The 23,855-nt window shown below is 46.2% G+C and overlaps 2 protein-coding genes across 2 annotated transcripts; both read right to left on the reverse strand.

Moving 5' to 3' along the window:
* Positions 1-1,494: 1,494 nt before the first annotated feature.
* Positions 1,495-8,664, reverse strand: LOC149307626 (spermidine synthase). Its single transcript, XM_089534121.1, has 8 exons — positions 8,381-8,664; positions 7,079-7,199; positions 6,643-6,735; positions 5,546-5,699; positions 5,247-5,330; positions 4,178-4,323; positions 3,674-3,796; positions 1,495-3,150 (listed from the first exon to the last, which is right to left on the reverse strand). Exons 1-8 carry the CDS (start codon positions 8,575-8,577, stop codon positions 3,133-3,135), a joined length of 936 nt encoding a protein of 311 aa, XP_089390247.1. The 5' UTR covers positions 8,578-8,664; the 3' UTR covers positions 1,495-3,132.
* Positions 8,665-10,287: 1,623 nt separating this feature from the next.
* On the reverse strand, positions 10,288-23,515 carry LOC149307627 (exosome complex component 10-like). The gene is made up of 25 exons (XM_089534123.1): positions 23,325-23,515; positions 21,478-21,614; positions 21,119-21,242; positions 20,537-20,641; positions 20,142-20,307; positions 19,561-19,672; positions 18,830-18,905; positions 18,597-18,707; positions 18,334-18,477; positions 17,516-17,706; positions 17,228-17,384; positions 16,870-17,018; positions 16,529-16,579; positions 16,302-16,413; positions 15,905-15,955; positions 15,263-15,341; positions 14,419-14,540; positions 13,826-13,921; positions 13,451-13,525; positions 13,146-13,236; positions 12,675-12,763; positions 12,113-12,290; positions 11,373-11,434; positions 11,163-11,233; positions 10,288-11,010 (listed from the first exon to the last, which is right to left on the reverse strand). The coding sequence occupies exons 1-25, from the start codon at positions 23,418-23,420 to the stop codon at positions 10,980-10,982; spliced, it is 2,676 nt and encodes an 891-aa protein (XP_089390249.1). The 5' UTR covers positions 23,421-23,515; the 3' UTR covers positions 10,288-10,979.
* Positions 23,516-23,855: the final 340 nt, after the last annotated feature.

Here is a 23,855-nt window from a genome sequence, read left to right on the forward strand (position 1 = left end):
CCAGAACTTGATCAAACCGAAGTCTATGGAGACTCAGCTGTTGGTGATGATGATGATGATGATGAGGGTTGCATCTAAATGCACCTGAGCCTCCCTTCTCCAAACCAAAACCTTCAGGCCAGCAATGCTTGGCATTTCCAAAGGTTAAGGACCCCCCCCTCTCTCTTATCAATTAAAAGATGTATGCTTAATTATTAGTATTATTGTGATTGCTATTATTATTATTATTATTATTATTATTATTATTCAGAAAACATTCAAGGGTAGCTGTGGATCCCAAAAGCCACAATGCTCAAGTCCCATTCAATGCAAGGGAGGAGTGAAAGGGTTGGTGAGACTGCAGTCCCCAGCATCCCTGGCAGGCTATTGTTGGCTTAGGCTGATGGGAGTTGCAGTCCCACCAATTACAAGTGGCCCTTCATGGATCCCAAAACCTAAGTGCAATGGAGGAGTCAAAGGGAACCCTCTGGCCCTCTAAGACTGCAGTCCCCAGACTGATGGGAGTTGCAGTCCAACGAATTAGAACAGCCCCTTCATGGATCTCAAAACCTATCGATGCTCTAGTCCCATTAAGTGCAGAAGGTGCCATTATATATATATATATATATATATATATATATATGTGTGTGTGTGTGTGTAAAATGGTAAGTCTTCCTCATTTGTTTTATTATTTCCTTCCTTCTGACTTGTCATCCAAAACAATAAAGTAAAAATAAATAAAATATAAAATATAATAAATATGTAATAATAATAAATATTTTATTTTTAATTGTATTTTTAATTCCTGTAACCTGCTCAGATTCCCTCTGATTGGGCAGGATATAAACAAATAATTTATTATTATTATTATTATCACATATATAAATAATAATAAATAAAATAATAATAAATAAAGATGCCAGAATTGTCCGTGCAGTAATTCCCTTTCTTAGCTCCCATTGCTTCCTATAGGCTTTTGGACCGCTCCCACAGTTCCTTGTGGGCATGCTTCTCCTTGCTTCTGCCAGGAAGTAACAATCAGATGTGGCCTTATGTGTTGTTATACTGCAATTCCCATCAGCCCCAGCCAGCAAAGGCAATGGTAAATAATGGGAACTATTGCTGTTGTTGGGTGCCTTCAAGTCATTTCTGAGTGACGGTGACCCCATCACAGGGTTTTCTTACCACGTTTCTTCAGACCATAAAATCACAACAGAGGAGCTACAAATGCCTAGAGAAGTGTTTAGTGTAGGAAATCCTAGGTCCTCGAGCGCAACTCTATGGTCAGCCTCCGGCAGACGTTGGCCATAGAGTTGCGCTGGAGGACCTGGAGGTTCCTAGAGAGGCGTTCTCTTTAGTGCAAAAGAATAGCGTCCTTCACCCTTAAAGCCAGCAAATGTGGAGTGACCACTGTCCAGAGACATAATGATAGACGCGGCTGAGGCCTACGCATTCCCAAATTCCAATGGAAAGAAGATACAACAAGATCGAGGGTAGGTTTATTAGTTTATTTATTAAACCCTTGTACTGTCCTCAACTCTCCTTGGACTACAACCCATCATCCCCAGACAGCATTGGGATTGTAGTCCAACGCACCCAAGTCTGGTGGCTTGACCGAAGGCAAGGTGAATGCCTTTTGGGTGGGAATATGATGTCTTCGCTCTGCCTTTCTTTCCCCCCCTTTTCCCTGCTCCAAAAGGTTGGCGCCAAGAGCGCGACGTTTCCGGGAAAACCCCCGCCAACCGCCGCGAGCGAAAAGAAAGGAAACCGCAAAAGAAAAAAAACTTTGGGGGGGATGATATTCCCCTCCAAAAAAGTGGGAGACAAGGTCCCCAAATATCCTTTCTAAGGGGCATTTCCATCATGTTTTTTGGGGGACCAATTTTTGGAAGAAGCGACTTCTATTCTGTTGTTGTTAGAAAAAGGCTTCTCCTGACCCGAAAATGTGCCCAAAACATGGTAAAAGTAGCCCCGATGAGGACATTTTATCTATTTATTTATTAAACTAATCCCAAATTTGGTTATTTTTTTGCAGAAACAGCTAAAGGGAGTTCATCCAAATTATTACATGCGGCGAATTTGGCCTCTTAGACCTCCATGGTTGCCCCACATCTCCTCTAAAAACAAGGATAAGGTTTAATTTCAGAGCATTATATAAAGTGATCCAAGACGTAATAATAATACTAAAGAGATGTGGGGAGGAGGAGTAACAAAAGGTGTTGAAGAAACCCCCGTTTTACTTTAAGGAATCGGCCGCGCTTCGGAGCTTTGGATTCTGGCCGCTGGGATTCGGTGCGCTTGTTTCGCCTCTGTAAGTATCTCACCAAAATGCATTGAGATAGGCAAGACTTTAAGAATACCGGGGGGAAAAAATGCAGGGTTTGCAGGGTTTGCATCCCGAAACATCGCAAAAATTGCAACGGTTTGAATACAAACCGTTGGAAATGTTTGGATGCGTCGGGGCACATTTGTCATCAACGCCAAAATATGCATTTCTAAACTAAAAGAAAGGAGTAATACATACTCCTTTCTTTCTCTCTCTGTAACAAAAAGATATGTCATTTAAAGCTAAGGAAAGAAGTTACAATCCTCCGAAGGCGAGAAAGGCATTCAAACTAAAGGAGGAAAGTAAAAATGAGAAGAAGAAATGGTTTCCAATCTCTTGCAGGTACAAAGCCAACACCGACAACTCCTTTGTTCCTTCGGTCGCATTTGGAGAGTCCAAAGCAAACTTTCTTCCTATAACTGGAAGAAAACCGCTAAATGGAAGGGATATTTGGGGGGGAAATGGGGGGATACATAGTTATAAATACATAATTTTGCATTGGGGGGATAATAGGGTTAAAAAAGGAGGAAGGCTGAAACCCGAAGAGGCGGTCGGTTAAGACATTCCCGGTCCGAGAATGGCAAAGTTCAAGCAATGGCATGGCAAGGTCTGGACTGGGCGTCGTGAGCCGTTTTGGTAGCCCCCCCAAAAGTCTTTTTAGTTTTGCTTGTTAAAATACATAATTGGAAGGAATGTTTTAGCGGATAGGCTGCGGACGCGGGTGCCGCCGCGTCCGGACTACTTGCCGGAGGGAACCCCGAGGTTGAGGTCGCTCCAAAAACCACGGAGGTCTGAGGCAAGCGGTCGAAGCGGCCCGGCGGTGTTTTTCACACAGCGCTCAGCGCCTGCGAGAGATGGACAAACGCACAAAAAGAGAAGGAAAATAATCTATTAAGAACAAGTCGGAAGAACAAAGATCCCCTCCGACTCCTGTCTATACATCACGGCACATAAGAAACCATGACATGTGGGTCTGGAGTGATCTATTGTCACAGGTACACATCCAACGATAAATGCACCCCTCCGCATTTGCGTCTTGGACGTTTGCGGATTTGATTATTTTGCGGTCTCGGTTAATACGTTCCCTTTAGGAACGGCTAGGTCTTCCAGCGCAGTTTCTGCCAGAGGTTGGCCATAGAGTCGTGATGGAGAACCTGCACGTTCCTAGAGAAAACACTTCTCTAGGCATTTGTAAGTCCTCCAGCGTGATTCTATGGTCAACGTCGATCGATCAATATTTATTAATATTAAACAATTTTAAGGATTAAAGCAGTCATAAATTAAAACGGAGAGGAACTCAACGCGAAAGGGTCAAACTGGCTCCAAAGGCAATACCTAAAAGACATCCCTCCGGTTCCCCGCTCTTACCTTTCGTGCAAATTCTGGCAGGACGAAGGCGGCCCGGTGGACGTCCGAGTTGTAATACTTGAGGTTCATTTCTTCTACTTGCTCCTGGGTCAGGCGTTTGACAGGTTGCCGGAAGTTAGTGTTCTGCCGGAGGGAGACGTGTTTAAAAAAGCGACATTAGGATCGCCCATGCCATCGTAAACCTTCCTCTTCCAACAGAAAAGACACTAATGCTTGGTAAAGTTGAGGGCAATAGGAAAAATGGAAGACCATGTTCAGCCAAGAAAGCCACAACCATAATAATCCTTAGTTTGTAAAGTTTAAATTCCTAGATAGTATACCTTCAACCACCCGTTGTAGGCTTTACCCCACTATACTCACCCAAGCGAGCCCAAATACCTATTTTCCGCTATAGGCTTTCCCAAAATGGCATCAGGAAGGAACACACCAATGTTGGGGACGATGGGGAAGGGAGTCATGGATGCCATGGATGCCCAAGAGTAGCAGAGACGTCTCTTTCCTCACCGGGTTTTTGCTGCAGAGCATGAAGCCGATCTGTCCGCTTGGATATGTCGGGATGGTGCAATAGGCGTACTCCACCACGGGGAAGAGGGATTTGCAGAACTGCCACATCTCCTTGATCAGGTCGAGGTGCAACCACTGGCATTCCCCTGGGAAATTCGAGAGAGGCGTTAGCAAAGCCCTCGGTCGGAGGAGAGGGAAGGTGGTTGCTTTTCGCGCCATCCCTGGGTCCAAAGCTCCATCTCTGAGGCTCCTGACATACTTGGAAGTAGGCTCAGAAGTGAAGGATTATCAAGTCGGATCTCAGGAGGTTATGCAACCGAATGCACTGCTCAGGGCAGGATCTGCAATTACGGCACCATAAACCTTCTGGGTCCCCACTGATTTTCTGTATAGCGTCCTGGAGCTACCTACCCCCCTCCAAAAAATTTAGACTAAATCGGTTGTGACCAAACAGAAGCGGAGGCACAGAGCACATTTACAAAGGAAAACGTTGGGTAGAAAATGGTAGCTGCGGAAAAAGAGCTCTCCTTTAAAGCCTGTTCAGAGAGGAGGCGAGCACTAGACCGGGGATGATGGGATCATCCTCTCACTAAAGGGGATAAGCAGCCTTTTCCTCCTTGGTCAAGAGCTGGTCTGGAAAGCATATCCCTTACGCAAATGGTAGTTGTCCCTTTGGGACTATGACTCTGGAGACCAGGGTTTAATTCCCAGTTTGGTCACAAAACCCACTGGGTGACATTGGGCAAGTCACACTCTTTCAGCCTTAGGTAAAGGCAATGGTAAACCTCCTCTGAACAAACCTTGCCAAGAAAACCCCGTGGTATGTTCTCCTTAGGGACACCGTAAGTCAGAATACGTCTTGAAGAATAATGACGCGAAGGCACACTGCAACAACTAGCAAAATTGCAAAGGAGACACTGTGCAGCAATGGGCTGCGCTGAAGAGCGCACTATTAAAAGCTCTTGCGGTTCTTTTCCAGCACAAAAGCAACACGTCCGACTCTATTCAATTGCCCAACGAGATATGGACATGGTTTGAATGCGCTAAGTTGTGTTGTTCCACTCCTCACCTTGACAACAGAGGATGCCATCTTCCCGCAGAGCAGTCTTCATCAGTTGGTAGTAGGATTCCTTAAAGAGGCTTTCTGCAGGACCTGGAGAGGAAGACAGAGATGGATATAAATGAAAGAGCAAGCCCAGAATCACAGAGTTGGAAAGGACCACATGGACCATTAAGTTCAACTTTCCATTACAGCACATGGCACATTTAGCTCACAGGGAGCATGCATGGGCAAGCATGGCAATATGTGCAAGACCAGTGATCAAAATGGCTTTGCTGGAAAGGCTGGGGAGGTCTCTGGACACTCACCCATGGGGTCCGAGGAGTCTGTGATGATCACGTCGAAAGCCTCTTGGTTCTGCTTCATGAATTCAAAGCCGTCCCCGACGTGTAAAGTGAGTTTGGGGCTGGAGTATCCCACAGCCATCCCCGGGAGGTACTTCTTCGACGCTTGGATCACATCCTAAAACAAGGGACCCCCATTATTTATTGACTGTGATGCTAACCATATTGGGTTGCTCAGAGGAGAAGAAAGGAAGATGGCACAATGGTCAATGGTCACCAAGCAGAACCAAGCTGAGACTGACCAGTGCCCAGGGTTTCAAACAGCAGCCTTTGCCAGCCTTGCCTGGGAATGCCAAGGCTTGGATCTCCACCTTCAGTTAATGAATTAGATTATATTGGCACAAGGGATGTGGCGCCCCATAGATGTATGGCTCTTCTGTTAAAAGTAAAATGAGATTTCCCTCCTCTGAAGCAAACTTGCCAAGAAAACCTCATGATAGGTTTGCCTTAGGGTTGCCATACATCAGAAACGTAAAGGCATGCAACACACACACAAAGGCACTAAAGCTGGGAATCCCAAATACCTCTCCCCAAACTGCAAATCCCAGTGAAACCTAAGGGACGTTGGTGTAGCGGAATCATAAAGTCACAATTATACAATTGGCAGTCGCAGTCCAATGCTCAAACCACGGCACCGCGCCGGCTCTCCTCGCCATAGAGCCATGCCAACTTGGCTTGCAAAGCCGCTCAAGGTTGGGTGGAGAAGGAAATAAAGAACATTTTGCACCCCGAGGGCAGGAAGCTTGTCTGCCTCATTCCTTCCTTCTCATGATTTCGTGGATTCTTGCCGCTGGAGGAAGGAGAAAACGCTTCGCCAGGGACTGGATGTTCCCTTCCCAAAAGTGGCGCCGGTGGAGAAACCAGGGCCCCAGGGCAGGGCAAGGTGGAGGATGCGTATATACTGTATATGATCTGACACAGAGATAGACCGGTTGGAGAAGATTCCACCTTTTCTCTGTCTCAACCAGGCCTTATTTTAAAGTCATCCCGATATCTGCCGCTGTCGCGTGCCGCCAAGTCGTCCGACTTGCCCAGGATGACAGGGACCAGCGGAAGCTTACCTCGTCGATTTCGCACTGTATTACGGACTCGACCGAGGGGTGCTTCACGACTTCCCGTAAGACGCCGCCATCGCCGCCTCCGATGATGAGCACCTGGATGGGGAAGAGAAAGCGCCATCGCTTTATTTGACGCCTGCCAAGCATTTAGGGTCCCAGATCTTTGGTTGGAAAGACCCCTGGAAAAATCAGGGTGCCCTTGAAAATCCAAGGAGGGGCGACCTTCGCTATTTCAATGGGGCGCGCGCATGGGCACACACCCCATTCAAGCCTATGAAGCCTGAATGTGCGCACGCCTCTGTTTTCGCGTGCCTTGCCCAGCGTCGCTCAGCAGGTTTCATGGCCGAGCCAGGATTCGAACCCTGGTCTCAAGAGTCATAATAGTCCAACCCTCAAACCACGACGGTGGCATTTTTGGGACACCGCGGCTTCGACTCACCTTTCGCGGATGAGGGTGGCTGCACAAAGGCAGGTTGGCGATCATCTCCTGGTACGAAAACTCGTCCCGTTCCGTACACTGGATAACGCCATCGAGCACCAAGACGTTCCCATAGGTTTTGCTGCATAGGAAAGCAGGATGAAAGAGAAGATGTAAGGGAAGAACAAGAGGCGGGGAAGACGCATCCGTCCAGATGTTCCTGTACTACAACTCCCAGCAGCCCCAGCATGGCAGAATGAGTGGGTTGGACCCTTTCGACTCTATGACTCTATGTCTTCCTACCTATATTTTCAAGGTTGCGTTGGAGGTTTTTATGGAAGATGTACTAAAACAAATGGCAGTCCTTGTCCATAGGGAAACCATACTATGCCATATATATGACACCTAAAGTGGCGTCATACTGCATTAATCCTCCAGTGCAGCTGCACCCCTAAAGACCCTGTCGAACTACAAATCCCAGGGTTCCATAGGAAGGAGCCATGGCATCGATGGCAGCATCAAACCACATTATTTCTCCAAATCAGAGGCGCCACTAAAAACCTTATAGGACTATAAACCCCAGGGGTCCCACAGTTCAAACCACATTATTGCTACTGTGCAGTTGCACCCGTCGAACTACAAATCCCAGGGTCCCAGAGGATAGGGAGCCGTGTTAAGTTAAAGCATCATTCTTTCAGTGCAGAGGCGCATCTGCAGACCCTGTAATACTACAAATCCCGGGGTTTGACAGGACGGAGCCATGGCAGGCAAAACGTTATCCCTCCACTACTGAGGCTTGCAGAACTACAAATCCCAGGCCCCCAAAGGATGGGGAGCCTATGGCAGCTAAAGCACTTCTCTTCCACTGCAGAGGCACCTATGAAGCCCTTGCAGAACTACAGATCCCAGTGTCCCTCAGGATGGAGCTCCAGTACTTTAACGGGGGGGGGGTCAAACCACACTATATTCCTACTATTCAGATGCAGCCCTGTAGAACTGCAGATCCCAGGGTTTCACAGGATGGGAAGCCATGGCATTTTAAAGCATTGCTCCTCCAATGCAGAAGCACTCCTGCAGACCTTGCAGAACTACAGATCCCAGGGTCCCAGAGGATGGGGAGCCAGGGCATTTAAAGCATTACTTCTCCAGTGCAGAGGCACACCTGTAGACCCTGTAGAACTACAGATCCCAGAGGATAGGAACCATGGCAGCTAAAGCATTATTATTCCAATGCAGAGGCACCCCTGCAGACCTTACAGAACTACAGATCCCAGAGGATGGGGAGCCATGTCATTTAAAGCATTGCTCCTCCAGATCCCTGACCTCCTGAAGACGAGGATCTCCTGGAAAGGGGATCTGCGGTGGTGCAGGACCTCCTCCACTTGCAGGGAAAGGGCCTGTCCGGGCCAGAGGCTGCAGGTCTCCCGGAACCATCCCTCCTGGACCAGGGCTGTGTTGCTGCTGCTGCTGCTGGCCTTGGCCTCCCTTCCTTCTCCTTCTCCTTCCAAGCCAGGCTCCATGAGAGCAGACGCACTGGGCTCCCTTTCCTTTGCACAGCCCTCCTTTGCAATGGCAAGGATGCCACCTGCCACCTGGGCACGCCTCAACCGAACCCGGGCCCCCGCCGGCTTCAACTGTGGGCGGGGTCAAAGGAGGGCCAATGAGGAGCCAGGTTTAGTTGGCGACGCCGGCGCTCTTTGGACGACCGGGACGAAAGGGCGCCTCGGCTTAGCAGGTTAGGCTGCGCGCCGCCTCTGCCTCTCTCTGCTTGGTCTCGTTGTCCACGTGGGAGGCTGGGCGGAGCGGAGGCGCTGATTGGCTGCCAGGGAAGAGGGCGGGGCTTTTACACGTGGCTGGTGGGTCCCCGCCAGAACCGGAAAAGTGCCTCGCCTTGCACGGGAGTAACCCCATTGCTCTTAATGGGGTTACTCTAACCCCTTTTACATTCATTGAAACTTTACACGGGAGTACCTCTATTGTTTTCAATGGGGTTACTCTACCTCCGTTTACTTCACTGAAGATTTTAACAGGAGTAGCTCCATGGCTTTCAATAGAGGCGACGCTACCCCATTTTACTTTCAATGCTGCTTTACACGAGAGTAACTCCATTGCTTCCAATGGGGTTACCCCGCCCTTTACTTTCATTGAAGCTTTACACTGGAGTAAACCCATTGCTTCCAATAAAAAGACACCATTTTGGATATAGCATCAAAACTCTCAGTGCAAAGTTACTTTTTTGCAGGACCTCTCAGCAGGGCTAGGAGTTACTCCAAAACTGAAAAAAGTAACTTTTCCAAGCTCTACATTACTTTTACTACAAGAAGGGCATGGCTTTGCCTTTGAGCCCAGCGGCCAAAGGAAGACGAATACTCATAATTAGGTAATTATAACTAAATATAATTATATAAATAATTATATTTAATTTTAATATAGATTAAATACACAAAAACGATTCAGCGCAAGTCATGCTCTCTCGGCGTAAGTGACGCCATTTTGTATTTAATGGGACTTGAGCATCTGCGGATTTTGGGATGCGCTGAACCAAGACCCCAGCAAACCCCGAAGCCCCGCTATACTTGGGACCAGAAGCATTTTGGAAGCATTTGGTTCTGTTGCATGTCCATAGATTATGTGAACCTATGATTGTATGGAGACGCATTTTAAGAAGATGGGATTTTTGGGCGCTGAGGCCATGTTCTAGAAGAGTTTACTCCTGACATTTCGCTGGCGTCTGTGGCTGCCTTCTAGAACATGGCAACATCGCCTGAAAAAACCCACAAAAACCCTATGGACACCGGCCGTGAAAGCCTTCGACGTCACATTCCTATCATCCTGAGCCAGCAGGCCTAGTTGCGCATGATGGGAACGATGGGATCTGTCACCCAAACAAACCAGGGAGGGCACATGTAAAGCCAACCTGAAGTCTAGTACCGTCACAGACTTGGGATCCCTCCCTTATGCGCGAGCGCAAATGGAGGGGGATAAAATGGTGCATGCCACTTTACTGCCGTGGTTCAATGCTGTGGAACTGTGAGATATTCAGCCTTATTCTGCCTGACGCCGCAACAAACTACAAATCCCAGGATGGATGGATTTGGAGCCAATGACCCAAGAGGGAGCCATGACAGTTAAAGCATTAATTCTGCAATGTGTCAGCAGCCAAGGCTTTGGAGGTTTCCGCACTTTGCAAAGATGTATTGATTTAAACCAAACCCCGCATTTTGCCAAAAAGACTTTATTTCCAACCAGGAAAATAGGTTTTCTGTGTGGGGTTACGTTCGAACGACAAGCTGTGAGCAACTTAATACATAATGCTCAATTATGTCACCAGGGATGTTGCCGCTAGTTTCGGCCTGCAAATCTCAGGATTTGGGATGATCCTAACCTGGGAACCCTAGGCCCTAAAGGCTAAAACCGGCCCTCCTGGGATTTCCAAGGTGGCCATGTCTTCCTCAGCTGTTCTATGGCGTTCCCTTTCAAATCCTAAAAGATGGAAATGCTCAATGAGTGTCAGCAAGCTCTCCATGCTAAAACATGCTCTCCAGTGTCTAAGTTTGGCAAGGACAGTTACGATGAATCCTTTGCATTCCCACTTTTCCAGCTGCTTTTAAAAGGTCCCGGCTTCTCTCTCCTCCTCCCACCTTCGTCTACTCCTCAAAAGGCAAAAAGCAGGTTAAGGGAAAGTAACGGAAGCTGTGCCTTTTTGGGAAGGTGCTGGTTGTGGGAAGAAAACGGTAACATCTCCAATTTTAGGGGAGAGGGAAGAAAAGCAATTTAATCCATTAAAAAAAAAATCCAAAACTCCCCAAACAAACAGGTCTCCGTACAAAAAAGTGGCAGCACTGAACGGCGTTTCCCTCACTCAAAGGATGCCAACTGTTCGGATCCTTGATTTTGTGGTTCCTCCGTTCCTTGAGCAGGATTATCTTTTCGGCCAGTTGTGCCGGAAACCCCTGCGGAAAGAATGACAGAAAGGCTACTACTAATGGTCTTAATGAAGCCTAGCCGCTTCATATATTTGGTGTCTAGACCAGGGGTGGACAAAGTGTCCATGATAGGGACCAGAAACATTTCAAGCCTCATTTGGGTCCCACCATTAGCTGACCTGTTGGACTTCCCGGTGGTATAAGACATGCTTCTTGTTCCGTCCGGCTGATGGACTTTGCTGGCTCCCTTCTGTTTCGTTTCGGCATTTGAGAAAGAGAGAAAGAAACGAAATGCAGGTGAGTATAGCAAACTGGCATCAAGCTGTATGGAGCAAACTCCAAAAAAAAGCCCCACAAAAATGTCCCCAAAACCCCTCAATGAGACTTACCTTGTCGGCGTGGACCTGCTTGGCAGGATCGAACTGCGAGGATGGCTTGTTTTTGCCTTTCCCTAGGAGGAAAGCGGGACTGAGTCCATCATCACAACCATCATCATCATTTGACAGCAAAACAAGCAGCCCTAAAAAGCCAAGAGCTTTTTGGGATTACAACTCCCGTTATCCTTTTTGGGACTACAATGCCCGGCTGAGCCACTCTGAGATATGTAGGGAAGCATTTGAGGCTTTAGTTGGAAAAACAGGGCAGGAAATTTCTGGTGCCAAGGGAGAAAGGCATGGCAACCCGCACTTCACAGATGTTGCCCACCCTCGATTCTATGGAACAGGGCTGTTTCAGGGCTCCTTCTCCATCAGATCCTCATATTCACCTCTTTGTGGCCATATTATGTTATATCACCTTAGCTAACAGTGAGAGCCACTGAGGTGTAATGGTTTGCGCATCCAACTACAGCTCAGAGAGCACTTTGAATCCCTGCTCAACCATGGCAACCCACTAGATGACCTTCTGAACAAACCCTATGAACAAACCTTGCCACGAAAACCCCTGTGATAGGTTTGCTTTAGGGTTGCCACAAATCAGAACAAACCTGAAGGCGAACAATATCATGACCATCCACAAACCTAATACAGCAAGCGCTGTTATCTAAGAGATGGGGATGGGGAAGGCCACCTGTTTCAGTATGGCACGCTTAGTAGTAGTTACGTAGTCATTCAGGGCCAGGGGCTTTTACCTGCAAACACTTGGAGGTTGGCGTTGCTGTAGTCGAAGGGCGTGAAGGGCTTTGGGTCCTCTTGCTCTTCCTCTTTCTCTGGCTGCTGGGAGACTTTGGCCTTTTTCTTCTCTTGCTTGGGCGTCTCTGTCCCAGGATCGCTTCCTTCTCTCTCCCTCTTTTGCCCGACTTGTTCCAGCTAGGAATACAGACACCCCAAAAGAAAAGATTGAACAGAGCTGTGGCGAGACATTGGTGTGAGCTGCTTCCTCTGGGGTTGGAAAAAGGCACCCAGATTGAATCAAATGGCTGGGCACCTCATTCTGACCAGTGAACAATTCACCCTAGCGCCAGGCAGTATGCATTGGCCTGGCATCATAATGGAGGGCTCCTGGTCTTCTGGGAAGATCCAGAGCAAAAGGTGAGTTATTTAAAATTGCTATAAAGGAGATATATGGCTGGAGGTCATCTGGATAGTTCTCACCAGAACCAGGGAGTGGGCTCTGTGCCATCAGGACTACTTGCCCTGGGAATGGGGGAATGATGTTTTATCTGGCCTGTGCAGGAGGTAAAAAACACTCACCGCGACCATTTCTCGTACGGAGACTGCATCCGCAGCTTCTTCTTTGATTTCATTCTCAGCAACCGCACGAGATGCCGTAGCCGCTGGGGCTGAATAAAGAGGGAAAGAAGGTATGTTAAATATACTGGAATATGAGCCCAGTCCATTACAGGTGAATAGACATTCGAACCGAGGCCGTCCAAGTGAACTGTCATAAGGCACAGGTTCTCAGTGTTGGCAAAAGGAAAGATTTCCCCTTCCTTTTTTGTAAGGGTGTCCTTGCAGGATTGGAATACAGGTTCATTTAACCTATCATGCTGGATTTAATCCAGACTAAGTCATTCTTAGAAGATCTTAAATATACTAGATCCTGTTTGATCTTGGAAGTGAAGCTGGGTCTGGAGTGGTTAGTATTTGGATGCAGGAGTGCCAAAGAATACAAGGCAAGCCTCCTCTGAATATTCTTCACTTAAAATAATCCTATGAAGTTACCTGTCTGCTGAAGCTTCTTCTTTGTGGATGCCTTCTTCTTCGCCGCCTCCTGAAGCTGTGCCTGGCTTAGAAGCTTCCACCGGTTACTGATCTGGAAACAGACAAGATGCAACTGTGCCACTGTCCAAGCATATCCCCACGGTGCCAGTCTAAGTGGAGGCAGCCATATATGCGGCAGGCCAAAGTGCCCAGCTTCAATCCTTGGTGACTCCAGTTAAAAGCAGCGCTAGGAATAACCTGGAGCAGAAATCTGCAGACAACCCTAAACAAAAGGCTGCATTATCAAGCTTAGAACAGGCACTTACTTCATAGATTTTCGACGACGGGTCCGATTTGGCCGACTGGGAGATGTGAGCGGCGTTCTGTTCTTGTGGCAAATACTGAAAGCAGAGGAAGAAAACAAAACACCAATTTGAAAGGACAGATGGGTGCCTTGTACCTGTCGGCAGCATGTATTTTGCTGCATGGTCAACACAGCTACCCCTGAATATGTTGACTGAGATTCAGTCCTGATAGAGTTTAATCTACTGCAGTTAAGGAATATTGATTAGATGGAACCATTTTATTAGGTTTTTCCTTACTAATACAGTGGTTATTTTGTAAGCCTTCTTGCGGGTGTTTTTTGTGGATTGTTTCCCTTCTCTGCTGGGAAATACAACATATAGAAAAGTGGGCTTTACCATTCGGAATGGGTTTTCGAAAGACTCCATGATACGCCGGGCTTTCCGCTGCGCGGCTGTTAAGGTTTCATCCTCCACATCGCTCCTATCAGGTTCCTTTGGGGATGGAAGAAAAATTCACATGCAACTGGGACCAGTTACAAGTCAATTGGCATTAAGGCACTATCTATCTGTTTGGATAGCCTCTGTACAAAGGCATCCCTTAAAAACTCCCTGACCCTCCAGTCTGGCCACTGAGTAAAATCAAGAAATATAGGCCTGTTACAGATTGCCAAAATAAAGCTGCTTTGGGTCTCTTTGGAGGTATGCTGTTTAAATGATGCATGCATCCTAAGAATCCGGACGCTGCACCAAAGCTGCACTCCAGTGCTTAGGAATGGAGTGTGGCTTTGGTGCGACCTCCGGACTCTTAGGACCAATGCATCATTTAAATAGCATACCTCCAAAGAGACCTGAAGCAGCTTTATTTTGGCAGTCTGTAACGGGCCATAGACAACTTTAAAAATCAAGGGAGGAAAGAACTGTTTGCTGACTCAGTTGGCTGTTAGAGAGTACTAATACACTCCAGGTTCTCCAATGTATGTAAAACTTACATTAAAAATACTGATGGTGGCTTTCCAAAGGAGGCAAGTCGATTGGGGCAATTCATCTGCCTCCTCTGTCTCCTCCTCTGTTTCCGAAAAGAGTCTGGCATGCTCCAGGGTTGGTCCAGGCGCTGCATGAAGAGACCAGAGCGGGGAAATAAAATGGGAAGTGAATGGGAATTAAGCTACCCCTTTTTATTAGAGCCTCTTCCAATGCTAGGATTCTGATTCTCTTTCTTTCCCGGAAACATGCCCTTGACCATCAACCAATGGCTCAGGGATGGGCACTGGTCCATAGACTATCACTTTGAGCAACACTGTTCTAACCCAACTTCCTCTTCTTCTGCCCTCCTGACAATTTAGATCGCAATCTTCATCATCCATGAGCACGAGCCATTCTGGCTGAGAGTAATGGGAGTTGGAGTCCAAACAAAATCAGGAGGCTTCCATGGTGTGGGGAAGGATGCTCTAACCACAATAAGGCTCTGAAATACTAGCAGGGCTGGAGCATTTGGGGAGTGGCACGGCACACCTGTGGCTCAGTTGGTGTGGCCATCGTTGTTTGCACTGAACAACCAGCCTCCTTATATAGGGCAGGCAGCAAACACTTTACAGCTGCTGAAAACAACGTTGACTGCCCACTCCATGAGAGACACCCATGCCAGCTCAGATACTTGGCCCTGTTCCTGAATCCAGGTTGCTCTTCGGCACGCATCTCTGTTGGTTTTGGCTCCCTGGCTGCTATACAATATCCTGGTTGTTGACCTTCAGACTGGTAATCTACCGTAAGAGTTCTCCTTTCTGCAGGTGAACCATGATACCCTCCCAGTTTCCTACCCTCTCCCAGGATTACCTAGATCCAAGTGGGTCATCTTCTCATCCTGAGGAATGTGGGAGCTGTCGTGGGGTCCAAACAGCCGATTCTCTGGCTTCTGACAAAATCCAAGGAAACATGGGCACAGAGGGCCTCAGTTTAAAAATTCACGCAGGCAATAATAGTTCACAAAGCCTCCTTGGTTCCCACCCATCTGCCCCACAGTGAAAAGATTTAAGCCATGAGAGAATCAGGACAGAGAAAAGGAAGTGCTTTGTGTCAAGGTGAACTGTGGGCTTTGGGACCTTTGGTGTGCTAGATCAGGACTTTATGACAAGTTTAGGGCAATGTGTATGTCCTGGGGACTGAATGGATCACTAAAACATAAACAGCGACAAAAACTATGGGCCCATTATTGGTTGAGAAAGCATGCTCAAAGAGTTGTCATCCATGCTTCAGATTGGAAGGAGGTCTCAAGTGGAGCTGCTCCTCGTTCTGTCTGGCTTCAACAGCTTACTTTTTGTATCATGTTTTATATGATGGATGTCTCACATTTTTGTGGTCCGTGACAACACAACAAACACAACGACATTCTTAATCTTCTTTCATTGCTATCTTATTCAGAGGGAATATGAGAATCAAAAGAAAAGGGGCAGGCAAAGTGACCAAGGGAATACGTACCTCCGCACGTTGCAGAGGTCCTTTCCTTTTTGTGCCGACGGCAACTTCAGACTAGAAATAAAGAAACAAAACGTTCAGAGGACGCGGCATTCTTCTAAAATCTCTCATTCCTCTTTCTATCATCTGCACATGCTCTCTTGCACACAACACACACACTTGGTTCAAACCCTCTCTTCCAAGTCATCAGTTGAGGTTTTGCAATATGAACCATTAAGGAATATCCACAAACATTCTTACTACTTAGGGGAAAACAGCATGCAATAGGATGTGCATAATTTTATCTAGACGGCACAAATAGGGTGACGCTGGCAGAAATGAAGAGGTATTTTTAGGGAAAGGAGTTGGCAGAAACAATGCTGTTCACGGTGTGTCCTGTGCTTTAAAGGGACTTTCGTACCTTCAACAGAGGCATCTCCCGGGCCTGATGGATGAGGAGATGCATTTCGTTGATCTGTTGCCGGACGAGAGGCGGGACTGGGTTGCAGCAGGCAATGATTCCTTGTGGCTCCCTGGATTGGGAAAGAGCAGGAGAACCTTGTTCCCTGAACATTTTGAAGACGATAGAACATAACCGTTTGGCGGAGTCAAGGAAGATGGCTGTTGCCACGTCAAAAAGCCACTTACTTGGGAAGTTCCTCAGCTATCTTTTGCAGCATGTGGTTTGGGAGCACATACCTGTACAACAAGTAAAACAAAGGCAGTAAATAGCATACATTGCTATCTAAGTTGAGGGTGGAGAACTTCAGGCTCTGGCTCTAAAGTGGCCCGCACCCCAAGACACTAAGATGGAGCCATAACAGTCAAAGAAGGTTCAAATTGTATTAATTCTGCAGTGAGGCAGCAGCCTGAGCCTTTTCTGCCATGCATGATGAGCCTTTTCTGCCATGCATGAAGACACTGTGCCCCTTTCCTTGTGCGTCAACCAGCGCACCAGCCAGTCTCTGCCGCACGCTCTTTGCCCTCACCCTGGGCTCTCATCCTCTTGGCGCGCCATCTTGTCCCTCCAGGCAAAGAGCAGCTTGAAGGCCATCAGCTGTTGGGTGTTGAGGTGCTTCTTCTGCTTCCGGTAGAGCTCCATGTAGGAGTTTTCGGTGAAGATGGGCTTGATGTATTTCTAAGTGAGAGGAAAAGGCAAATGAATGGGTGGAGGGAACTCAGAAACAGGGGGATAGTAGCACAACTGTGGCTAATCTGGAGGCCAGTTCTCAGTCCTAGGACCCTGCGGAGTTGCAGAAACTGCCAAAACAATGATGATGAATAGCAGCTTCGTTCCATGGCCCTGGTTTGTATTTCCAGGGCCCTTCCTTTTAATTTAAGGTTTACCTTCAGGCAGATGTCTTTGCTCCGCTGCCACACAACCTGGAGCTGAGCTGGTTGTTCGTTGCCTCTCTCCCACAGCTCCTCTCTTACTCGGTCATAGATGTAGAGCAAGTAGTGGGTGTCATCACGGGCGTAGTTGATCATTTCCTCTGGGAGCGGGCTGGGGAGAAAGAGAGATACCCCTAAGGAGAGCTTGGAAAATGGACTTCAATCCCATGATTTTCAGAGTGGACCAAAAAAAGTCCACTTTTTAATTCTAGCCATGAGTTTTTCTCTTCTTGTGCCCATTACCGTATGCGCCAGTCAGCCAGCTGGTATTGCTTGTTGGCAGCCACATCACAATACAGCTTGAGCAGATGCTCCAGGGAATGCCGGCCAAGGCTGAGCAGCCGAGCCGCTTGGTGGGTGTCAAAGACATTCACCAAGTAGAGGCCGAAGTCTCTCTGGAGCCATTCCACGTCCGAATCGGCACCATGCAGGACCTGCCGTAATGAGGGAAAACAAGACCCGAATATGTACAAGCCCCCCTGGGAAAAATCAGCCTTTCATTCCCCATCCCTGCCTACTGCTTCAACCTGATCTGACTCTAGTTGAGATGAGCAACTTTGGGCTCCTCTGGCATTTTGGGCTTTTTGTTCTCTTCCCACTCAGACTTTTAGATGGTCACTTTCCCTTTATCCCAAATACATCCATGTGCAAGGCCATGGCAAACACGCTCTGGACAATATTGCCAAGAAAACCTCATTATAGGCATATGGACGCAAGCCCTTGGGCCTGCATAGGTTCCAACTGACATTCAGGGGACATAAAAGAGCCATGGAGAGACATAGGTTGCTCACCCCTGACTTTGGCTGAAATACATTGGGTTTTTTTACCACTAAACAACCATCTTTTGAGCAACTTGGGACATGCGCCTCTTGCTTCTTCTGCAAACGTGGATACTGGGCCATCCTGGACCATGTAACTTGTCTCCAACTGATACCTAATAGCCCAGCCAAATATTTAGTGATGCCTCTTAAAGGATAGAGAGAACAGCACAACACTGTCCGGTTGCCAGTTCAAATCCACCCATTGTCCCCTAAAAAATTCACAATGGGCCATTCCTTCACCTTGACAATTGCAGGGTCAGTAAAGGTCTCATTCAAGATATACAGTTCGCTGCGCAGCTCCAAGGCGTCAATGATAAAGTCTTCCGTTCGGGTGGAAATCTGCATGAGGCACGTTAGACCCAGAAAACTCCGGTAGGAATGGTGCTGTGGGGAAGGATACAGAGGGAGTGGAGGAAAGAGAGAGGAAAACAACCCATTAAAACGAACACATTCAGTGTGCAATGCACAGGTAAAATGAAAACAGTTCCAGGAGTAATGCTTACCTCCAAATCCAACGCAAACTCCTTACAGGTCCTAAGTTTCTCATTCAACTCCACCAACTTGTCCAAGGTGGAGACGAAGTGGCGGGGCGTTTCTGCAAGAGGTCTGAACATCTAGCAGAGGAAATCAAGATAGAAGATGTACATTATTTTCCAATGCAGCTCTAGTCGCAGAGCCAAGAGACAGCTGAGTTTGAGATGCTGGGAAAACCTTGGATTTCGCTCAGAGAACTAACCTGGACTTGTGGTTTTTCTAAAAACTCCTCCGGTGGTGAAAAATGCTCCAGTTCATACTGGTACGGGTGAGCAAACCTGCATGAAAGAAGAGGGAAATTCAACACGCGGACATTGGTAGAGCATAGTACCAGAAATTAATAGACTCATCCCTCCATATTTGCGGCTTTAATTATTCACGGATTTGATTAATACGTTCTCTCTAGGAATATCTAGGTCCTCCAGTGCAAGTCTATGGTCAGCTTTAACTAAAAGTGGCACTGAATGACCTAGATAGTCCTAGAGAGAATACTCTCCTAGGCCTTTGTAGCTCCTCCAGCGCAGTTCGATGGTCAGTGTCTGTCGGACGTTGGCCACAGAGTTGCCCTGGAGGACCTAGAGATTCCTAGAGAGAACACTCTACTAGGCCTTTGTAGCTCCTCCAGCGCAGTTCTATGGTCAGTGTCTGTTGGACGTTGACCCAGAGAGTTGTCCTGGAGGACCTAGAGATTCCTAGAGAGGTGTAAAAACATGGTGTTTTCATTATTTGCAGTTTTCCCATATTCACGGGGGTCCTGTGCCCCTAACCCTAGCAAATATGGAGAGGGACAAGCATACCTTGTTAGATTAACTGTTTCTCTTAAGAAATGTGGACACGGAAAATGTACCTGTAAGTTTGCATTGGTTTCTTGTACTGTTTGCTATATATTTGATACATGTTTAAAAAGTAATTTTAATAGTGTTGTTTCCTTACATTTCCTGCTCCGTCTGCTGAGTCCTCTGTTGGTGAAGGAAGTCGGCCAAGGCAGCTGGCACATCCAGGTCCTCCGGTCGCTCCTTTCGTTCTCGCCTGCTTTTTGAGAGCACTGGACACCCAGAAGCAAAAATGTTAAACCCACTCATGAAATAACACCCACCATTTCCAGACTTCTTCCTCTGATTTCTGTAAGGAGCATGCAATAGCAAATGTTCTAGACTATTTAATTTTGCACATGATTATCCAGAGGTGGCCAGCAAACTCTGCTTGCATCTGCACTGCAGTAATAATCCAGTTTGACACCGCTTTAACTGTCATGGCGGAATGCTGTGGAATCCTGGAAATTGTAGCTTGTTGTGGCACCAGGGTTCTCCGACAGAGAAGGCTAAGTGTCTCACAAAACTACATTTCCTAGATTTCCAATGCACTGAGCCATGGCAGTTAAAGTGGTGTCAAACTGGATTATTTCTACAGTGCGGATGGAGACCTTGTTGCTGTTCCTAAAAGCATTTGTTCTCTCTCTGATACTCCACCAAAGTCAAGGCATGTTCCTTCCTTTCTGACCCTCTCCTTCTCACCTTCTGGCAGTGGCTTGAGAGCATTAGGTTTGACAAAGAGCTTGGGGACAAAGGGGGTGTTGGAGTTGTCCACCTTCTCACGAAATTTGAGCTGCGGACGGACGATGTTCCGCGCATGGAGCAAGCGGAAGGTTTCTGGTCTCGTCCGCCTGCTGGCTTCACTGGTCTGTTGGAAGAAGAGGCAAAAGTCAAGGATCAACGTGGTTGAATCCTGCAGGCTTTTAGGCCTATGGGATGATCCACCATTCATTATCCGATGTTCAGAAAATCTTATTACTTTAGCTATGCATACTCACACATTTTACAAAGATCAAAATGTAACAGAGGGGCCTAGAGGGAAATTGCCTCTGAAATATTGGAAGTAAATAAATAAATACATGGAAGATGACCTTCACCTTGGAGTTCCAGCTGGAAATGATGGTCTTGGGAGGCTGCAAGCCTGAGGGGAGGATAGGCTGCTGGTTCTTGTTCACACCGGCTGCTTCATCCAGTAGCATGCCCTGAAATAGAAGAGTAGGATGCCCTTTAGAAGGAAACAATCTGAAACCTCTAGTTAAAGATTTGGGGTAACAGACCAAGGCTCCATGCGCACTGCAGAATTAATGCAGTCTGCTTTAACTGTCATGGCTCCGTCCTGGGATTTGTAGTTTGTTGTGGCCCCGGCACTCTCTGACAGAGAGCCTCATAAAACCACAAACCCAAATCCCATAGCACTGAGCCATAGTAGGTAAAGTCGTGTGAAACTGCATTAACTCTCTGGTGTGGATGCAGGTATAGATAGGGTAGACCCTTCTCCAGAGTCATAGTCCAACGCTCAAAACACTCCACCACATTGGTTCTTGTGCATTTGTGTGTGTGTGTTGTAGAACTGGGTGGACCCAGCAGATGAATCCTCTGCATCATTCAGTCCCTCTGGAATCGCTAGAGCCAAAAGTCAAGAGGAGCACCGCTCTGTCCAGGAGCAGGCTAACACTTACCACTCTTTCCAGGATGGCATCATTGGCGTCGACCAGCAGATCAAATTTGTCCTCTAGCTCCGTCACCTTGCTGCGGTCTTGGAGGTGGCTGCGGCAGCCATGGTACCGCATCACTTTGCTCATGCTGATGGGGAGGAAAAGTAGCAAAGATGGCAGGAGTGTTGGTTCTGTAGCATGACTTTATGGTCAACTTCCACAGGAGGCATACCATTGGAGGCCCTAGAAAATACCTATAGAGAACTCCCCCCCCCCCCCCGGATGTGGGTACATGAAACTGTGGGTACCAATCCCATAGATACAGGGAATGTAATGGAGAAGAGGCAAGCCAACCACTCTACAGCTACAACCCAAGGACTCACCATTGGAGCAGCCTGTCTCCTTGCGTTTCACAGTAGACCTGGAAGCTGGGAAAGCTGCGGTAGAAGTCGTACTCGTCTCCAGGCTGCGGGAGGCCATTGGAAGCCTTGGTGGCGGACACCACAGTGCCCAGGGCATTCTGGGTACCAAGGGCAAGGAGGGAAGGCAAAGGTCAGTTGTTGTGGTCCAAGCCACTGATGCTTATCCAGGAAGGCCAGATTTATAAGTACTTGGGGGATTTATTGTTTGTATTTGTATTTTATTTGTTTATTATTTATTATTATATTTTATTTTTATTATTAATAAATAAATAATATTTATTTATTTATTTATTATAGTATTTATACCCCGCCCTTCAGCCCTAAAGGCTATCAGAGCAGTTAAAATTATTGCTTTTTGTAGAGAGGCGGGATATAAATAATAATAATAATTATTATTATTATTATGCCTCCCAACTGTCTCGACTAACCCTCCGCCTTCCCCCATTTTGAATGGCTTTTTAACATTTTTCCAGTTTCTCCTTCGTCCTCTCACTTTTCCATATATTTTTGGAATATATATATTCCATATTCTCTATATTATTATAGTTAATAATAATAATGGTAATAATGATTAACAATAATGTCAATAAATATTGTTAATAAATATTATTATTATTATTAAATAATATTAACAAATAATAAAAATAAAGGTAATAACTATATATATTATTATTATATTAATAAATGAATAATATCAATGAATATTGTTAATAAATAATAATATTAAATAATATTAACAAATAATAAAAATAAAGGCAATAATAATTAGCTATATTATTATAATATTAATAAATGAATAATATTAATGAATATTGTTAATAAATAATATTAAAAATAATAAAATAAAGGTAATAATTAACTATATTATTATAATATTAATAAATAAATAATATTAATAAATATTGTTAATAAATAATATTATTAAATAATATTAACAAATAACAAAAATAAAGGTAATAATAATTAACTATATTATTATAATATTAATAAACAATATTAATAAATATTGTTAATAAATAATATTACTACTAATAATATTATTAATAAATTAATAATAATAATAATAATAATAATATAATTTATTTACATTCCGCCTTTTCCTGGAGGAATCAAGGCGGGTTGCGACAGAAATTATAATAAAACAATTAACAATTATTACAACATAGGAATAAAAACACAAACAATAATCACATTATACAGTACTGTCTCCTTACAAATCCCTCAGTTAAAATAGCTACATCATTAAAACAATTCAAACAGGCAAAAATGACAGAAGAGATTATATAAAACAGTAACTTTTATATAATAAGCGCCTTATTATTGTAGAACAGGGGTAGGCAACCTGCGGCCCGTGGGCCGGATGCGGCCCAGCGAGGCCTTGGGACCGGCCCCAGCCTGGTCCTACCGCCGATTGCCGCCGGGGCCTTTGGGGGGCAATTGTCTATAGAAGCTTCAGAAACATGCATTTATATTAACATTTTTTAAAAAATCAGCAATTTTTTTCACGTGTCCTCCATTTTTTATAAAAAAAGTGTCTTCCATTTGAAAATTTTGTCCTACATTTGTCCTGCTTTATTTATATATTTAATTTTTTTAAAAATTATGTAATTATTTATTTTTTGGCTTCAGCCCCCCAGTTGTCTGAGGGACAGCAACCCGGCCCCCAGCTCAAAAAGATTGCCTACCCCTGTTGTAGAAGCTACACCCTGAGTCTTATTCCACTGAAAAAACTACAACTCCCGGCATGCTCTGCGCCCTCTCTGCAACTCGGCACCCGTAGCGCGATGGTTCTAACTGCTCAAAGGTACCTTGACGAAGGCATCGGCGTCTCGAAACCCGGGCAAAATGTCGTCCTCCATAGCGGACGCCTCGGCGGAGCCTCCCCCGCCCTCCGCGGCCGCCATTTGCCTTTCCTTCGGAAGATCTCTCCGCTTCCCTCGCTTAGCTGGCAGCCGCCATCTTGGGGGAAAGCGCTTCACGCAGTCCGAGCGGGAAATCTCGTTCTCTCGCGCGAGATCTCACCTAGCGCACCACATGCATTATAGATGAACATACTTCGGCTTCACTGAGGGCGGAAGCCTTTACGGAGGGTTAAATCCCCTCCCTCTTTCCTTCCCAGCCTTCACTTCATTGGTCCTCGTCTGGTGCCAATCATCCTTTTCCTTCCCTTTGATTGGACAATCCCTTTTTCCCTTCCCAGCAGGTCCTGGAGATGTGTGACAGGAGAAAAAAAAGAGAGGTGAGGGTGGGAACAAATGCCTGTCATTCCTCCCAGTTCGTGCTCGCTATTGGTTAACGACATGTCAGTTTAGGTTTTCGCGGGAGCTGATTGGTTCGTT

This window comes from Sceloporus occidentalis, unplaced genomic scaffold (assembly GCF_023333645.1).
Source record: "Sceloporus occidentalis isolate IW3139 unplaced genomic scaffold, rSceOcc1.0.p SCAF_8, whole genome shotgun sequence".
Lineage (NCBI taxonomy): Eukaryota > Metazoa > Chordata > Lepidosauria > Squamata > Phrynosomatidae > Sceloporus > Sceloporus occidentalis.

Bases quoted from the DNA above. Each gene is read 5' to 3' on its own strand.
- LOC149307626 (XM_089534121.1), bottom strand. From the start codon at position 8,577: ATGGAGCCTGGCTTGGAAGGAGAAGGAGAAGGAAGGGAGGCCAAGGCC. The intron at 5,700-6,642 runs GTAAGCTTCCGC...CCCTTGTTTTAG, and splicing joins TACAGTGCGAAATCGACGAG to GATGTGATCCAAGCGTCGAA. The intron at 4,324-5,246 runs GTGAGGAGTGGA...CGAATTTCCCAG, and splicing joins TGGCATCCTCTGTTGTCAAG to GGGAATGCCAGTGGTTGCAC.
- LOC149307627 (XM_089534123.1), bottom strand. From the start codon at position 23,420: ATGGCGGCCGCGGAGGGCGGGGGAGGCTCCGCCGAGGCGTCCGCTATG. The intron at 20,308-20,536 runs GTGAAGGTCATC...TTCTTCCAACAG, and splicing joins TTTCCAGCTGGAACTCCAAG to ACCAGTGAAGCCAGCAGGCG. The intron at 14,541-15,262 runs GTAATCCTGGGA...CTCTTCATGCAG, and splicing joins GATGACCCACTTGGATCTAG to CGCCTGGACCAACCCTGGAG.